The following is a 12,509-nucleotide window of genomic DNA, read 5'->3' as shown; positions in this document are numbered from 1 at the left end:
AATAAGCACAATGCAAAGAACGAATGACCTTATACCCTCTAAGGCATATATACATGCCCTAGACTCTCAAAGGGACATTTAACAGATGGAAAATAAAAAGATGACCATGGACCATCCCAACCACTCTCATAGATCAGTTTATATCATTCAGTGGCATAGGAGCATGATCAGAGAAAAAAAAAATAGTTACTAAACAGCATGAGCCAATAGTTATTCTCATCCATTATTACTTGCTTGTAGTTTCATCTTGGTTTTTAGAGAGCGTTTGTCATATCGATTATGTGGTAGGTTTGATTGTTGGTTTGATTGATAGGATCACAGTGACAAGTTGAATTGATTTTTGGTTCACATTTCTTAGAGGATGTTTCAAGGTATGATTTTCGTTGAAGCACAATGCTTCGTGTTTCGGTTTAGAAATGTGAAAGTGTTTAAGAAAAAGAGTGATTACTTACAAGGTTTATTGCAAATTTTTGGTTGATTTTTATTTTTATTTTTAGGGTTTTTGAGGATATTTGATGTTTTTGTGTTGCTAAATTTTTTTAAGGATATTTTATAATTTTAAGGGTTTATTTAAGAATCTTTTATGATTTTTTAGGGATTTTTTCAAGACATTATATGGTTTTTATCAATTTTCTCAGGACATCATATGATTTTTAGGTCTTTTCTTAGGATCATATTTGATTTTTTAGGGTTTTTTCAAGATCATAAAGGGTTCGCAAATGTTAACTTTGATTCTATATGCAATAAGTCCAATGGATAATGTGTGCTTCGGGACATGCTCCCAGTTTAATTTTAAACTCACATGCTATGTAGGTAATATGTCTCTAGACAAGATGCAAACTATGTACAAAGGCCAAAGACAGGGTATGTACATACCAGTGACACTTAGGTAAGATAACAAGAGGTATTAACCAATTTACATGCCATGATCAAGGACTAGGGATATCTTGCAGTATGAGGGATGTGATCAAGGAATGACAAGGGGGGGGGAACTAGATGGTACCCCAATAGATGGAGGAGAAACAACTGATTGCACATGGCGTCTATTTATTTGGTTTTCACCATAGTACTTGCCCAAAGCGCCTATTTGTCAAGTTTTCTCTTTTGGAAATATTTTTTCTCAACTCCATTTTTTGTGCCAAGATACCTATTTGTCAGGTTTTCATCAAGGCACCCATTTTTTCATGACTTTTTTATTTTATTTATTTATTTTCAAGACTTTTTTCCTTTTTTCTGAAATTTGTTCAGGACTTTTAGACTAAATTAAGTATAATCCAAGTTTTAATGATTCACAGTAGGTTCACCAATTGTAGGACAAGAAAATAGGTGAGATGGTATACTATGAGCAACCACATACTCAAATAGCATATGGTGACTATTCTAGTCTACCATGAAAACCATTAAAAATAAAGAGATTAAAAACAATCAAAACCCCCTTTCAAATGTAGTTTTCATGGTCTCCTTTCTTCTCCATTGTTGATGTTGATGTAGCTCTAATGTCCTATAGTTTACCTACAATTTAAAGAAAAAGACAACGAAAAATTTCTATGATGAATGATGGAGAGAATACTAGAAGTCTGGTTAAGAGTGAAATGAGTGCAAAATAGCTCAATTTATAGCCAAAATGCTAGAAGTTAGACATGAATGAGGAGATGGACATTTTTCATTTTCAAGTGTGCAATTTGGCACAATATTCCTTGCAATATTCCTTGGAATATCTATGATGAATATGATGTAATATGCTATATGTAATATCCTATGACACATATGAGCCAACATGACCAAAAATAGAAGAGAATCTATGACAAGCTTATGACACATCAGAGCCATGTGTAGACAAGAATCTATGACAAGTGTGGCTTATTATAGTCATGTGTAAGAAATAATATATGCCAAATATGACACATATTAGCCATGTGTAGAAAGAAAATCTATGACGAATTATGGCCATGTGTCAAGACTAGGTAGAATTTTGAATAAAAACTCACAATTCCACACAAATGGAAATTAGTAAATTAGAAATTAGAAAATGGAAATTTAGAATTCCCTTAATTCCCAAAAATGGATCAATTTATTAATAAATATGAATTAATTAAGAAAATTGGTCAATAGGAACAATTAGTGAAGTGGGATGAAAATGGTTGAAATGACATAGGAATAGATTATGGGTGATCTAATCCTATAGGAAAAATTAGTAAATGATTGACCAATTTGATTAAATAAATGTAGGATTACCCTTTCAATGAATTGTGATGATTATGTAGAGCAACTAGGATGATGGTGGGTAGATCAAATCCATGATCAAATTTATTGGATGATTAGGATTGATTACATGTCAAGGAAATGTGACATGGATTAAGGAATGTGACATTTAACAGACATTGTGAATGCCATGAGATTGAAGTTGATTGATAAGATTGATTATAATAACATCAATATACATCATCAATGTTATTAAATTGATTGGATAAGGCCACGATCTGACAATGAGGGACTCAACAATGTTGATGATTGAATGATAAAAATGATAGGTTGACCTAGTACTAAGGGACATGGCAGTGTTAAGATTAGATTTGATAGATTAACAAGGCACCAAGGGATATGAAAATTCATAGGACTAGATAAATGTTTATTGATTAGGGATGTTTGACATGTTTCAAATTGATTAGGGTTTACTCAGAACGGTTTAGGGTTGATTAGAACAGATTCTGATGATATTGAAATAGTTTAGAGTTGATCAAACAAGATTCTAATGATATTGAAATGGTTTAGAGTTGATCCGACGAGATTCTGATGATGTTGAAATGATTTAGAGCCAATTCTAAGAAGTTTAGATAAATCAGGAACCAATTCTGAAATGATCTGCAATTGATTTGAAAAGGGGGTGTGAATGATTAAGAATATGTCAAAATATGCTCAAATGATGATCAAGTTGGCCAAAATATCAAAATTAGTGAAATAATAAAATTGGACATGTTAGTATGAAAATGTGATGAAACAGTAGACACGGAACATTTTTTAGCATCTACACAATCTTTCAAATTTTCAATCTTAGGTTCATGTAGCAACCAAAAATATCTAGCAATCATAGACTTTCTTGTATTACCTAGTCTCATTTTAGAGCTACACCACTTCACGATTATTTTTGTATTTTTTTATGTTGCGCCACCTTTGTACTTTAATTCCTCTCTACTAAGAGCTTTTTTCACACATGCTCCTCCTTTCCATATCCCACCTCAATGAAATTCCAAAAATGTTGCACTCTACTTGTTACATGCATCCTACACAACAAATAGAACATCCTTGCATTCTTGAACTGGGAAGTACAATTGGCTGACCATATTATGTGTTGATTATATCTTACATCTCTTTCTCTTAAATTGTTATAGAAAATTCTAAAACATATGTGCATAAACTTTGATGAATGAGTTTGACCATCAATGATATAGAAGTGATATTCTTAGAACCTTTATTGGCTCCTATATGCTATCATGTGCATGAGTGAATTCCATATGTACAAAAAATGACACTTGTATAGAGTGGTAATTTGTTTGTTACACTTCATTTTGAGGTTCTAGTGTATAGTTTTCAACAAAGTCAACAACAGACACAATAGTACCCAAGGGAAAAGTGTCCTTACACAACTTGAGTTTTGCATCTAACCTTCAAGCTCTATTTATATGACTATACTCATAAACTAGTTTCTCTTTAAAAAAATCATAAAATCAACTAGGCTTTTTTTTTTACAAACTTATATTTTCAAAGAGAAACTAATTTCTTACCAATTTCATATGTTCTATCAAGATGTAGGCATCAATGCAAAAGTTGCAAACTACCACATTTAGGAAAAAAAAACTTTCAAACACGAGTTCCACCAAGAATATCCATCTAGTGTCAAAATCCTTAAGTATCTTGTTTCCATCAGTTATTCCCTTATTAGATATTTCAAATTTTGTACAACATTTGGGACTTCAACATAAGTATGCATGGAGCTCATGAACTAGTTATCTAACTCTTACTATCTATTCTTAAGTGCTTACAATTTTAAATACTAAATCAATTTTGTGCTCTATTTAGTGAATGGAAACTATTTATGGTGCAATATTTGTATGGAGCTTTATGCATAGATTGTTCCTTTAACCTTGAAAATTTGCATCTCTATCTACTCCTACACACTATCTTTTACATAATTATTTATCTTAATAGAATATAGTAGATTATGTTGCAAGACATGGCTCTCTATAGTATACACATGCATACATATCCAAGAAGCATCGTGCACCACTATAACTTCATCTAAGCATAATGAAATATATTTTAACTCCATTACTTTTTAAACTAGATCGTGTATCTCCACTTTATTAAGACAAGACAATAAATTTGATCCACTATTTATTGACCAAATAGTTACATATGGTGTTGGAATGTTCATTTTAAAAATAATTTCGCAATATCGTATAATATTCTATCATGATTAGACCTCTACTCAAAATTTTAACAAGAGTATCCAACTAAATAGTTTTGGACTTGTATGTTTCATTCATTTTTTATATTGAGGTCCAAGTGAACCTATGTGCTCCAGTGTCTTCTATGTGTTCCAATCTTTTCTTTAGTTTTTTTCATCACTCTCTTTATATTCCTCAATAGACTTGGCATGCTTGCATTCTTCCTTTTTTTCTATCTAACCACTAATTGTTCCTTTCCATCTACATTTTTTTCTCATACAATTTTTTGATATAATTTCCAATTGTGTCTAACTTTAGCTACATCTATTGGTACTTTTTAATTATCTAACTATAGATTAGACACGTGTATTTTACTAAAATTATTTTTTTCTACATTTGACACTTCAACAATAAATTGGTACCTCACTATCCTATCCATCTAAAATACCCTTTTTTATTTATCACTCAATCCCAAATTCTATTGTTTCTTTTCTTCACCTCTTTTGTGTTATTCCACCATCATCACTTATAGTTGTTGGAAACTACAATTAGAACAATTGTTATGTTGTCATTGATGTCAAACCGTACTGGTAAGATAGTTTTCTACCTGATTTGAGAGTCATATCTAGATGATTGATGAAGATGATTTGAGAAGTTGGTCTTAACAAAAGCACCTTGAGGAAAGGTTGAGTTGTGAGAGGAAACTACAATGGAGACTTGATTAGTTAGACTTTGACAAGATTAAGTGATTGTTTAATCATGCTACAAGTGTAGAAGATAGTTGTACTAAAGCCTACAGGAAGTGATCAAAGAATGACCAAAAAATATAGGCTTGACCAAGAAAGAGAGTAGAAGATTAAGGAATTTGAAGTGTATGTCAAGTGATGCTAGTGTCGGCCAAGCCATAGTATGTGCCGAGCAGAAGTACTGTTGACCGAGCATCCATATTGACCGATTGTCAGTATATGTGTCGAACAAGAGTGTTGATAGTGACCGAGTACCCTAGTGATGACCAAGCATTAGAACATAGTTTTGGCCAAGGGACAACATTTTAATAGTTTATGAGAAAATTATGATTTCTAGCCGACACAGTTGATTTTTTGGAATATGTAAAGGATATTGAAGATAAGGATGGATGACTTGGAATATTAAAATCAAGGGAAACTGTGTTTGCACCTTTCTATGAAAGGATTCAAGGAGAAGTTAAGAGAAGTTTCTAGAAACAGAGATGAATGAGAAGGTGGGTAGATTCATTGTATGAGTTGAATTTGATCAAAACCCTAAGATCTACAGTGATTTTTAAGTGGAAGATCACAATTACCTACTTAAGGAAGTACAAGGGCTAACCTAATGTGATTGGAGCATTTGTTGATTCTATTGATTGGTGAACTTAAGTAGGAGGCTGAGAAGAATTGAGAAGAAGTGAAGAGTCATTTCTTGAAGGGTTGTGAAGAGAATCAGAGTGGGATGACAATGAAGGCCAATCAGTGGTTCGACTTGTAAGTCAAACTGTGCTATTCTCAAAGTGAGTTGTATTTTTCAAATCAAAAGTTCTTGTTATCGTCTAACCATTGTATCAGTATTGAAATCCTTTAATCAAGGTTGACCTAATAGTCGTATGTAAATCCTTTAATCAAGGTGACATTCTAATGGAATGTTCTAAAGTCCTCTAACAAGACCACTCCTAACAGAGTGATTAAATAATTTAACAAGGTCATATATAACAGTGTGTTTTATAACCTTTAATAGAGTTGGCTCCTAATAGAGCTCACTTTAGAAGAGTGAAAAGATTGATGACATGTTATTGGTGGTTTTTCTCTAATTTGGTTTTCACATCAAATCATAGGTTCAAACTTCTGTGGATATTATTTGTGATGATTTACTGTTAATGTATTACATTCTGCAAGTTTGTTATTATTAGATAGTGGACTACTAGTTGATTTTATCGATAATCTTCTATAGAGGCCTAGATAATGGATGTTCATATATGAAGTAGTTTAAGAGTTTGTTTGTTCAATTGGTACATCTAGAACTTGGATAAATGAGTAAGGCTTGAGGTACTTTATCCCTAGATGCTTAGTATGGTCATTTGATAATTGCTATTGGGATGGTTGCTAAATGCATCTTTATTTGGACTCAAATATACTTTTAATCACATGTGTAGACTAAACAATGCTAGGATGTCTACATGACACATTCACAATGCAAGGATGTGTGCATAACATGCTAGTGTTCCAAATAGGATTTCTAAAAGAGAGTGCATGTTTCTTGTGATTATTATTTTGCATTTATATTGATTATAAGTTTGTAATTCATCTTCTAAAGAGAGATTTTCACTAGGCATTCGAAAGAGTTGAGGTTTCTTGTGATTGTTACCATTTCTATTGAAATAAGTTTGTAATTTATATTTTAATGAGAGATATTATCACTCATTTATTATTATATTGAAATTTTGTAATTTTCTATTGAACCACAAATCCTTTTGAAAAGGATGATTTGAAACAATTTTAGCCATCAAAGTTGTTTCATCCTAATATATTCATCGTAATTGTTCTGAAAAGAAATCATTTTTCATTTATTATACAAGGGAAGATGTTTTGCCTGGGGAAGAAGAATGACCAAAGATACCTACAATTAACCATATTAGCACTTATAAGTACTAAGGCTAAGCAAAATGATCACTGACAAAATGATGTCACAATTTTCAAGAATGGTTCCATTAAATACTAAGAATCTGAATAATTTGAAGAGTACAAACACTCACAAACCAAATGTATACCTAACCTTATTAACAATTTAGGTTGGTAAATAAATGACACCATTATTTATAAAACATGCATTTGAATAAAATAGCATGAATTATCAAGTACTTTACAAAGATTGTTGAAATTTAATCACACATCTAAAGATTGGACAATAAACATCTAAGAGCTAAATTGAGATGAAAAAAATGTAGATGTTTCACAATTACGCAAGGATTAACAAATCACTTCATTCTACAAAGATTGATGACAAATTTATAGGATTCTCATCCTTAAACACCACCAACCATTGAGAATCAGAATTGTTACCCTATTATTATGAGAGTGATCATCTAAGTAGGGCTTCCACATTGCAAGGGTTTCATGATTAGGAATTAGCTTATAGAAATTCTTCTTGCCTACCTCACTTTAGAACATGACACTTGACCACACTCCACACATTCTTCTCAATGTATCAAAGGCAACTATAAAAGAAAAGCCCTATCCTAGAAGTCATACATAACCACTTTCTCGTACAAATCTCTAATTTGATCAAGTATCAATTATCAATATTTACTACACAAATTGAGGCACCTTCTATCATATCTAGATCATTACCAATACATTTGCAAATTCTTTTCTAGTTACTAAGACATTGATGAATTGTGTTGTCAATTTAAAAGCAAATAATCCAAATTTCCCGTGTCCTAGTAGTCTGATCTTATAGCAATTATTAGGTTATAATGTTGCATCCCCATTAGCATCCCTTGATGACACAAACTCGTTATCATATTCCTACATTATTAAAGTTAACAAGAGTGAAATCTGTGAGTTCCCCTGTCATGATACATTATTAAAGTTGTATAGCATAGACTTCAATGATAAAAGTTTAGCCTTGGGCTATAATCTTGCCTCATTCGTTAACGAGGGGCTATCAAGTGGAGTAGCAACTTCCACTTGGGTATTATACACAATCTAAGTTGCACCATCATTCCTTGTATGGAATCTTATGATGTAAACCCTTGTAATTTAGGTCATTTATCTTCTTCTGAATAGCCAATTCTACCATTATTTTTTCTTCTCATATCATTCTCCATTTCCACCAAAGTTCACATAGCTCCTAATGAAACCTCCACATTCCACATATTTATGGTTATACCTAGCTTAAACAATCCTATTTTAATAAGATTATGGATGATATTGCCTTACCATTTCCATTCAATAATGTGCTTGTCATTGACATCAACATACCACAACCATTCTTACCTTGAATGATATAATCAGAGAATTTAGCTTGAGGAAGCAAACCTTTTCTTCTTTTTTTAATCGTAAAATGTTCATAGCCTCACAAATTTGCCGCATACGAAAAGGGCTTGTTAATAAATCAAGGAGTCGAAGCCCCTAGTCATTCCTTAGACTTTCTTTTCTGGAATAAATATAATAACAATCTGCCAGTGTTTTGAGCTATTGAATCTGTTTCTGCTATGCTGCAAATCCCTTCTGTAGACTTCAAATTTCCTAAGATTCTCTCCTATTTTTCCCTTTATTTTGGTCTTTCATATGAATGGAAATTAGGAGCATAAAATTTACATGACAATGCATGGAAGTCATTTGTGTGCTTCACCTACTGCCCTATTTACTCTTTAAGGTTTATCACTGAGGTTACCAGGAGATGGGGTTACTTAGAGACTAGTAGTAGAAACAGTACAGGTATGCCTAATTTTAAAAATAGGAGATGAGTACTTGCAGACGACAATTTTTGTTTAATATAATTAATATATTCTAAAAAATATCACGGCATAGAACTTTCTGAAAACGAGAACAGTGGTAGAGTTTAAAGTTTAAATACACAAATGTTGAATGTCATCGTGTCAAAGAGTCAAAAGAGTTCAAAACTCACAATACACATTTCATATTAGATTATCAATACATTTTGGATTTCAAAAAAAAATTGATAGTTTGATGCTGATATGCATGCCAAAGGATATGAGACATTGTATACTGTTCTTTTGAGAGCCAAAAAGGTTTGCATGGATGCGTCCCTATAAGATATTTGAGAAGGCTGGAGATAATCAGTGGCTTCCATTATTTCCAACAGTTAAATTGATGTTAAACAAAGATCTCTTGTTAAAGAACAATGGTTAGTAAATCATGACACTACAAGAAAGTGAATAATTGTACACCATTGATGAGTCTTTCTAGAGAGGCAATTGGGCAGATTGATCACAAGACTATGGTGGCTATCATTATCATAACAGGTAAGTAATAATGAATTTGCAAGTGAAATGACAGAGGATTAAGAAAGAGAATTTTTTATAACACCTCATACCCTTTTTTGGGGGAGAAAACTTCAATTTCTGGTCAGGATTCTTTGAAGACGGCAACCAGGAGAACTCTGTGAATCGGGGCATTTCCAGGGATGTCTCCATAACCAAGGGTTCCTCTCCAGTACTGGACTTCTCTGAGATGCATCTCAGGGGGTAGGAAACAGGTCTCCTGGCAACTGTGGTTTACCTCTGTTATATGTCAGGCAACAAGACATCAAGAACATTTAGGCAATTCCCAGGATGCTCAAGGGGCATCCCACCACTCTAATTTTTGGGTGTCCTACAAGCTCTTGATGTCCCCCCAACAATGTGGGAGGTGTATTGAAGCTTGTGACATGTCCAAGCACACTCTGAAGCATCAACAAAAGACTCCCAAATGACATAGTATCTAACGTTAGATTTCATCTGTTAATCCCTTAGGGTGCATCACCAAGTCCCTCATGAGGAACAGTAAAAAACTTCTATTTTGACAGCCAAGAAAAACATTTGAATACATTTTGTCTCTTTTGGCAATCCAATGCACTAGCTTTGTCCATCTGCGTATAATCTCTAGGTATACTTCTTTGAAAGAACGGCAAAGTCTATTTAAAATTTGAGACAACAAGTCAAGCTGTTCTTTGGTAACTCCCATCTGGAACCAGATTAACTCCCAAGCAAAGACAATCACAAGACACAGCACTAAGAAGATGCCCTTCCAGAAGTGGCATTACCAATCAAGAAAATTGGATATCTTAAAAATCTGACAACTAATGTAATTCAATAAAAGCTTCAGCAGATATTTTTTCTACGAGTGTTGTGTTCAATTGTGCAGAAACCTAAAAGTTATAATGAATTAATCTATTTCTGTAATCACAAGCCTACCTCGTATTTTCTGCTCTAAGGGGTGTTGAGTTCTGTAAGGAGAAAACGTCAAAGGGAAAATGCCAATGAACTAAAGTGGAACCTAGTGATCATCAGAACATAGCTCAGCAATTATCAGATGTAGCCACAGGGCATATTTAAGATCAAACCAAAAAATCATTAGATTAGTTGTGGGAAGAGATGTCTCACTGACCAGTGACAAGACAGCTTCAGAACATTATTTACATTCAATGATCATACCCTTGGTGAGAAAATGAGAACAGAGAAGTGTATCCCAAAGTTGATGAGAGAAATTTTGTAACAAAATATGTAATGCCTAGCCTGACACTAAACTTTAATGATTCAACTTTCAAAAAAGGTCAAACACATAGATTTGAAAGGGGATGTTACCGAACTGCATCTTCTACTCAGAAGATAAATACATCATTCTGATAAACAATATCTTCCACTAGAAAAATATACATAGAAGACGATTTTTTACAAGTTGATTGATACAGTAGAGCTGCTCAATCCAATGAAAGGTCTTCAGATTCTAAAGCTGCTCAGGATTATCATTATAATCCAACCGCAATGATTCGGCATAGACACTTGCGCCAGAATAGAACCTTCACAAAATTTAGTCATTGTGAAGAAGAACAAAACCAAATTAATATTTGTAGATATCTTACAAACTTCATGTCAGCATTAGTACTATAAACAAAAGATTATGCATTTCCCATGGGATGAAAAAGAAGTTGGACAAAACTTGCTTACTTGGTTATACAACTACTTTTGTAACCATCTTAAAATTTTCTAGTGACTGCTCTTTATGCAAAACCAAAGCCTTCCGCAATGCCTCCATCAGTAATAGCATGCAGGCGATCATACATCATCTTGAAACAAGAGTAGGGTGGAATAACAAGCTGATAAAAGCAAGTATGTGCAGTGGGAAGCCAACTCAAGTCAGTGTAGGCTCTGTGAATATGAAATTTTGACGAAAGACCAGAAAACCCTTCAGCAGGAAGATGGGACAAGGATGTTGAGAAGAAAAGAAGCTTTCTCCGTTCCTCCATTTTCATATCCTCAACCACCTGTATAATACAGAACAATTTTACATTGGAAGAAAGAAAAAATCATAAAAATATATAGATAATTGAGATGCCTACAACACAAAGTTTGCCAAGTGATGCAAAAACCCCAGAAATAACCACTATATGAGTCATCCAGATGTCTGAAAGAACAGCATTCAAAACAAACCCTGCTGATAGATTCATCTATTAATATTTTAATTCTATTTTCACTGTGTAACTAGAGTCCTGCATTGTCAGATAATAGCTGTGATGCTCTCCAGTAAGATTTTTCAATTAAATAGTTCAATAACTATGATCATATTTTCAATTTTCTCATCCCACTACAGACAATTTATAATCTATATGATCTATTCATAATTAATAATTATCATGCAACCCTCAAAGGAGTATCTAAATGTGACAATTACATCAAAAAGGCCTATTACAACTACCCAGAATCTAAGTTACCAGTTCGAGTTCAGGTTCAAGTTCGAGTTTGAAGAACCGGTTCACTGGTACGACAAAATCTTGGAATGGGGTGTGGGTTTGTTGGGGTTCATTGGTGCAAAAGACAGGTAAAAATTATATATATTCAAATTAGAATGCTAGTTATGTATGTATGCATGCATGCAGCCTAGAAAAATGAATTCAGATTAGAATGCTACATGGTATCATAAAAACAACAAAAACACTATAAACTTGTAATCTTAGCATCATATCTATTATCAACACCAAAATATTAAAACAATATCAAGTTCAACTATCATTATTTAGACTTTCAAAAAACTTTATGCTAAGTTTCAATCATCTAATGGATTATCTAGATCTTCATCTTCTTCTTCATCAAAGGCATTAGTTGGGTCACAAACATTGCCAATGTTATTGGGATCAACTGCACTAATAACATTCTTGATTTCCAAGTTGTCCAGCGCTGACTACTTTTTCATTGTACAAAGAGCTTGTTTGTTTGTAATTAACATCCTACTTGAAAAATGTTATATAAGAAGCTTGCAACTCCCTTCACCTATTGGAGATGTTCTAAAATGTCTCAAATATGATTTATGACTATATGGAGCTTCCAATTGT

At 33.1% G+C, this 12,509-nt stretch overlaps 2 protein-coding genes across 6 annotated transcripts in view; both read right to left on the bottom strand.

Moving 5' to 3' along the window:
• The window catches only part of LOC149557355 (metal tolerance protein 11-like), a 128,013-nt gene extending 118,398 nt beyond the window's left edge, over positions 1 to 9,615 (bottom strand). Inside the window, exon 1 of the mRNA XM_089830231.1 lies at positions 9,509 to 9,615. Coding sequence (XP_089686357.1) covers positions 9,509 to 9,615 — 107 coding nt within the window. The remainder of the gene's footprint in view (positions 1 to 9,508) is intronic.
• Positions 9,616 to 10,510: 895 nt separating this feature from the next.
• Positions 10,511 to 12,509, bottom strand: part of UPL5 (ubiquitin protein ligase 5) — a 43,403-nt gene continuing 41,404 nt past the window's right edge. For 3 of the 5 annotated variants that reach the window (XM_089832026.1, XM_089832028.1, XM_089832027.1), the window contains exon 4: positions 10,511 to 11,444. In XM_089832026.1, the coding sequence (XP_089688152.1) occupies positions 11,181 to 11,444 (264 nt within the window). In that variant the 3' untranslated portion in view covers positions 10,511 to 11,180. The remainder of the gene's footprint in view (positions 11,445 to 12,509) is intronic. The other 2 variants (XR_016364869.1, XR_016364868.1) reach the window with 1 other exon arrangement.

Source organism: Cupressus sempervirens, chromosome 5 (assembly GCF_028749045.1).
Source record: "Cupressus sempervirens isolate cs-2001-9-10 chromosome 5, ASM2874904v1, whole genome shotgun sequence".
Classification (NCBI taxonomy): domain Eukaryota; kingdom Viridiplantae; phylum Streptophyta; class Pinopsida; order Cupressales; family Cupressaceae; genus Cupressus; species Cupressus sempervirens.
The sequence above is the reverse complement of the archived record's forward strand: the minus strand, read 5'-3'. Positions and strand labels throughout refer to the sequence as shown.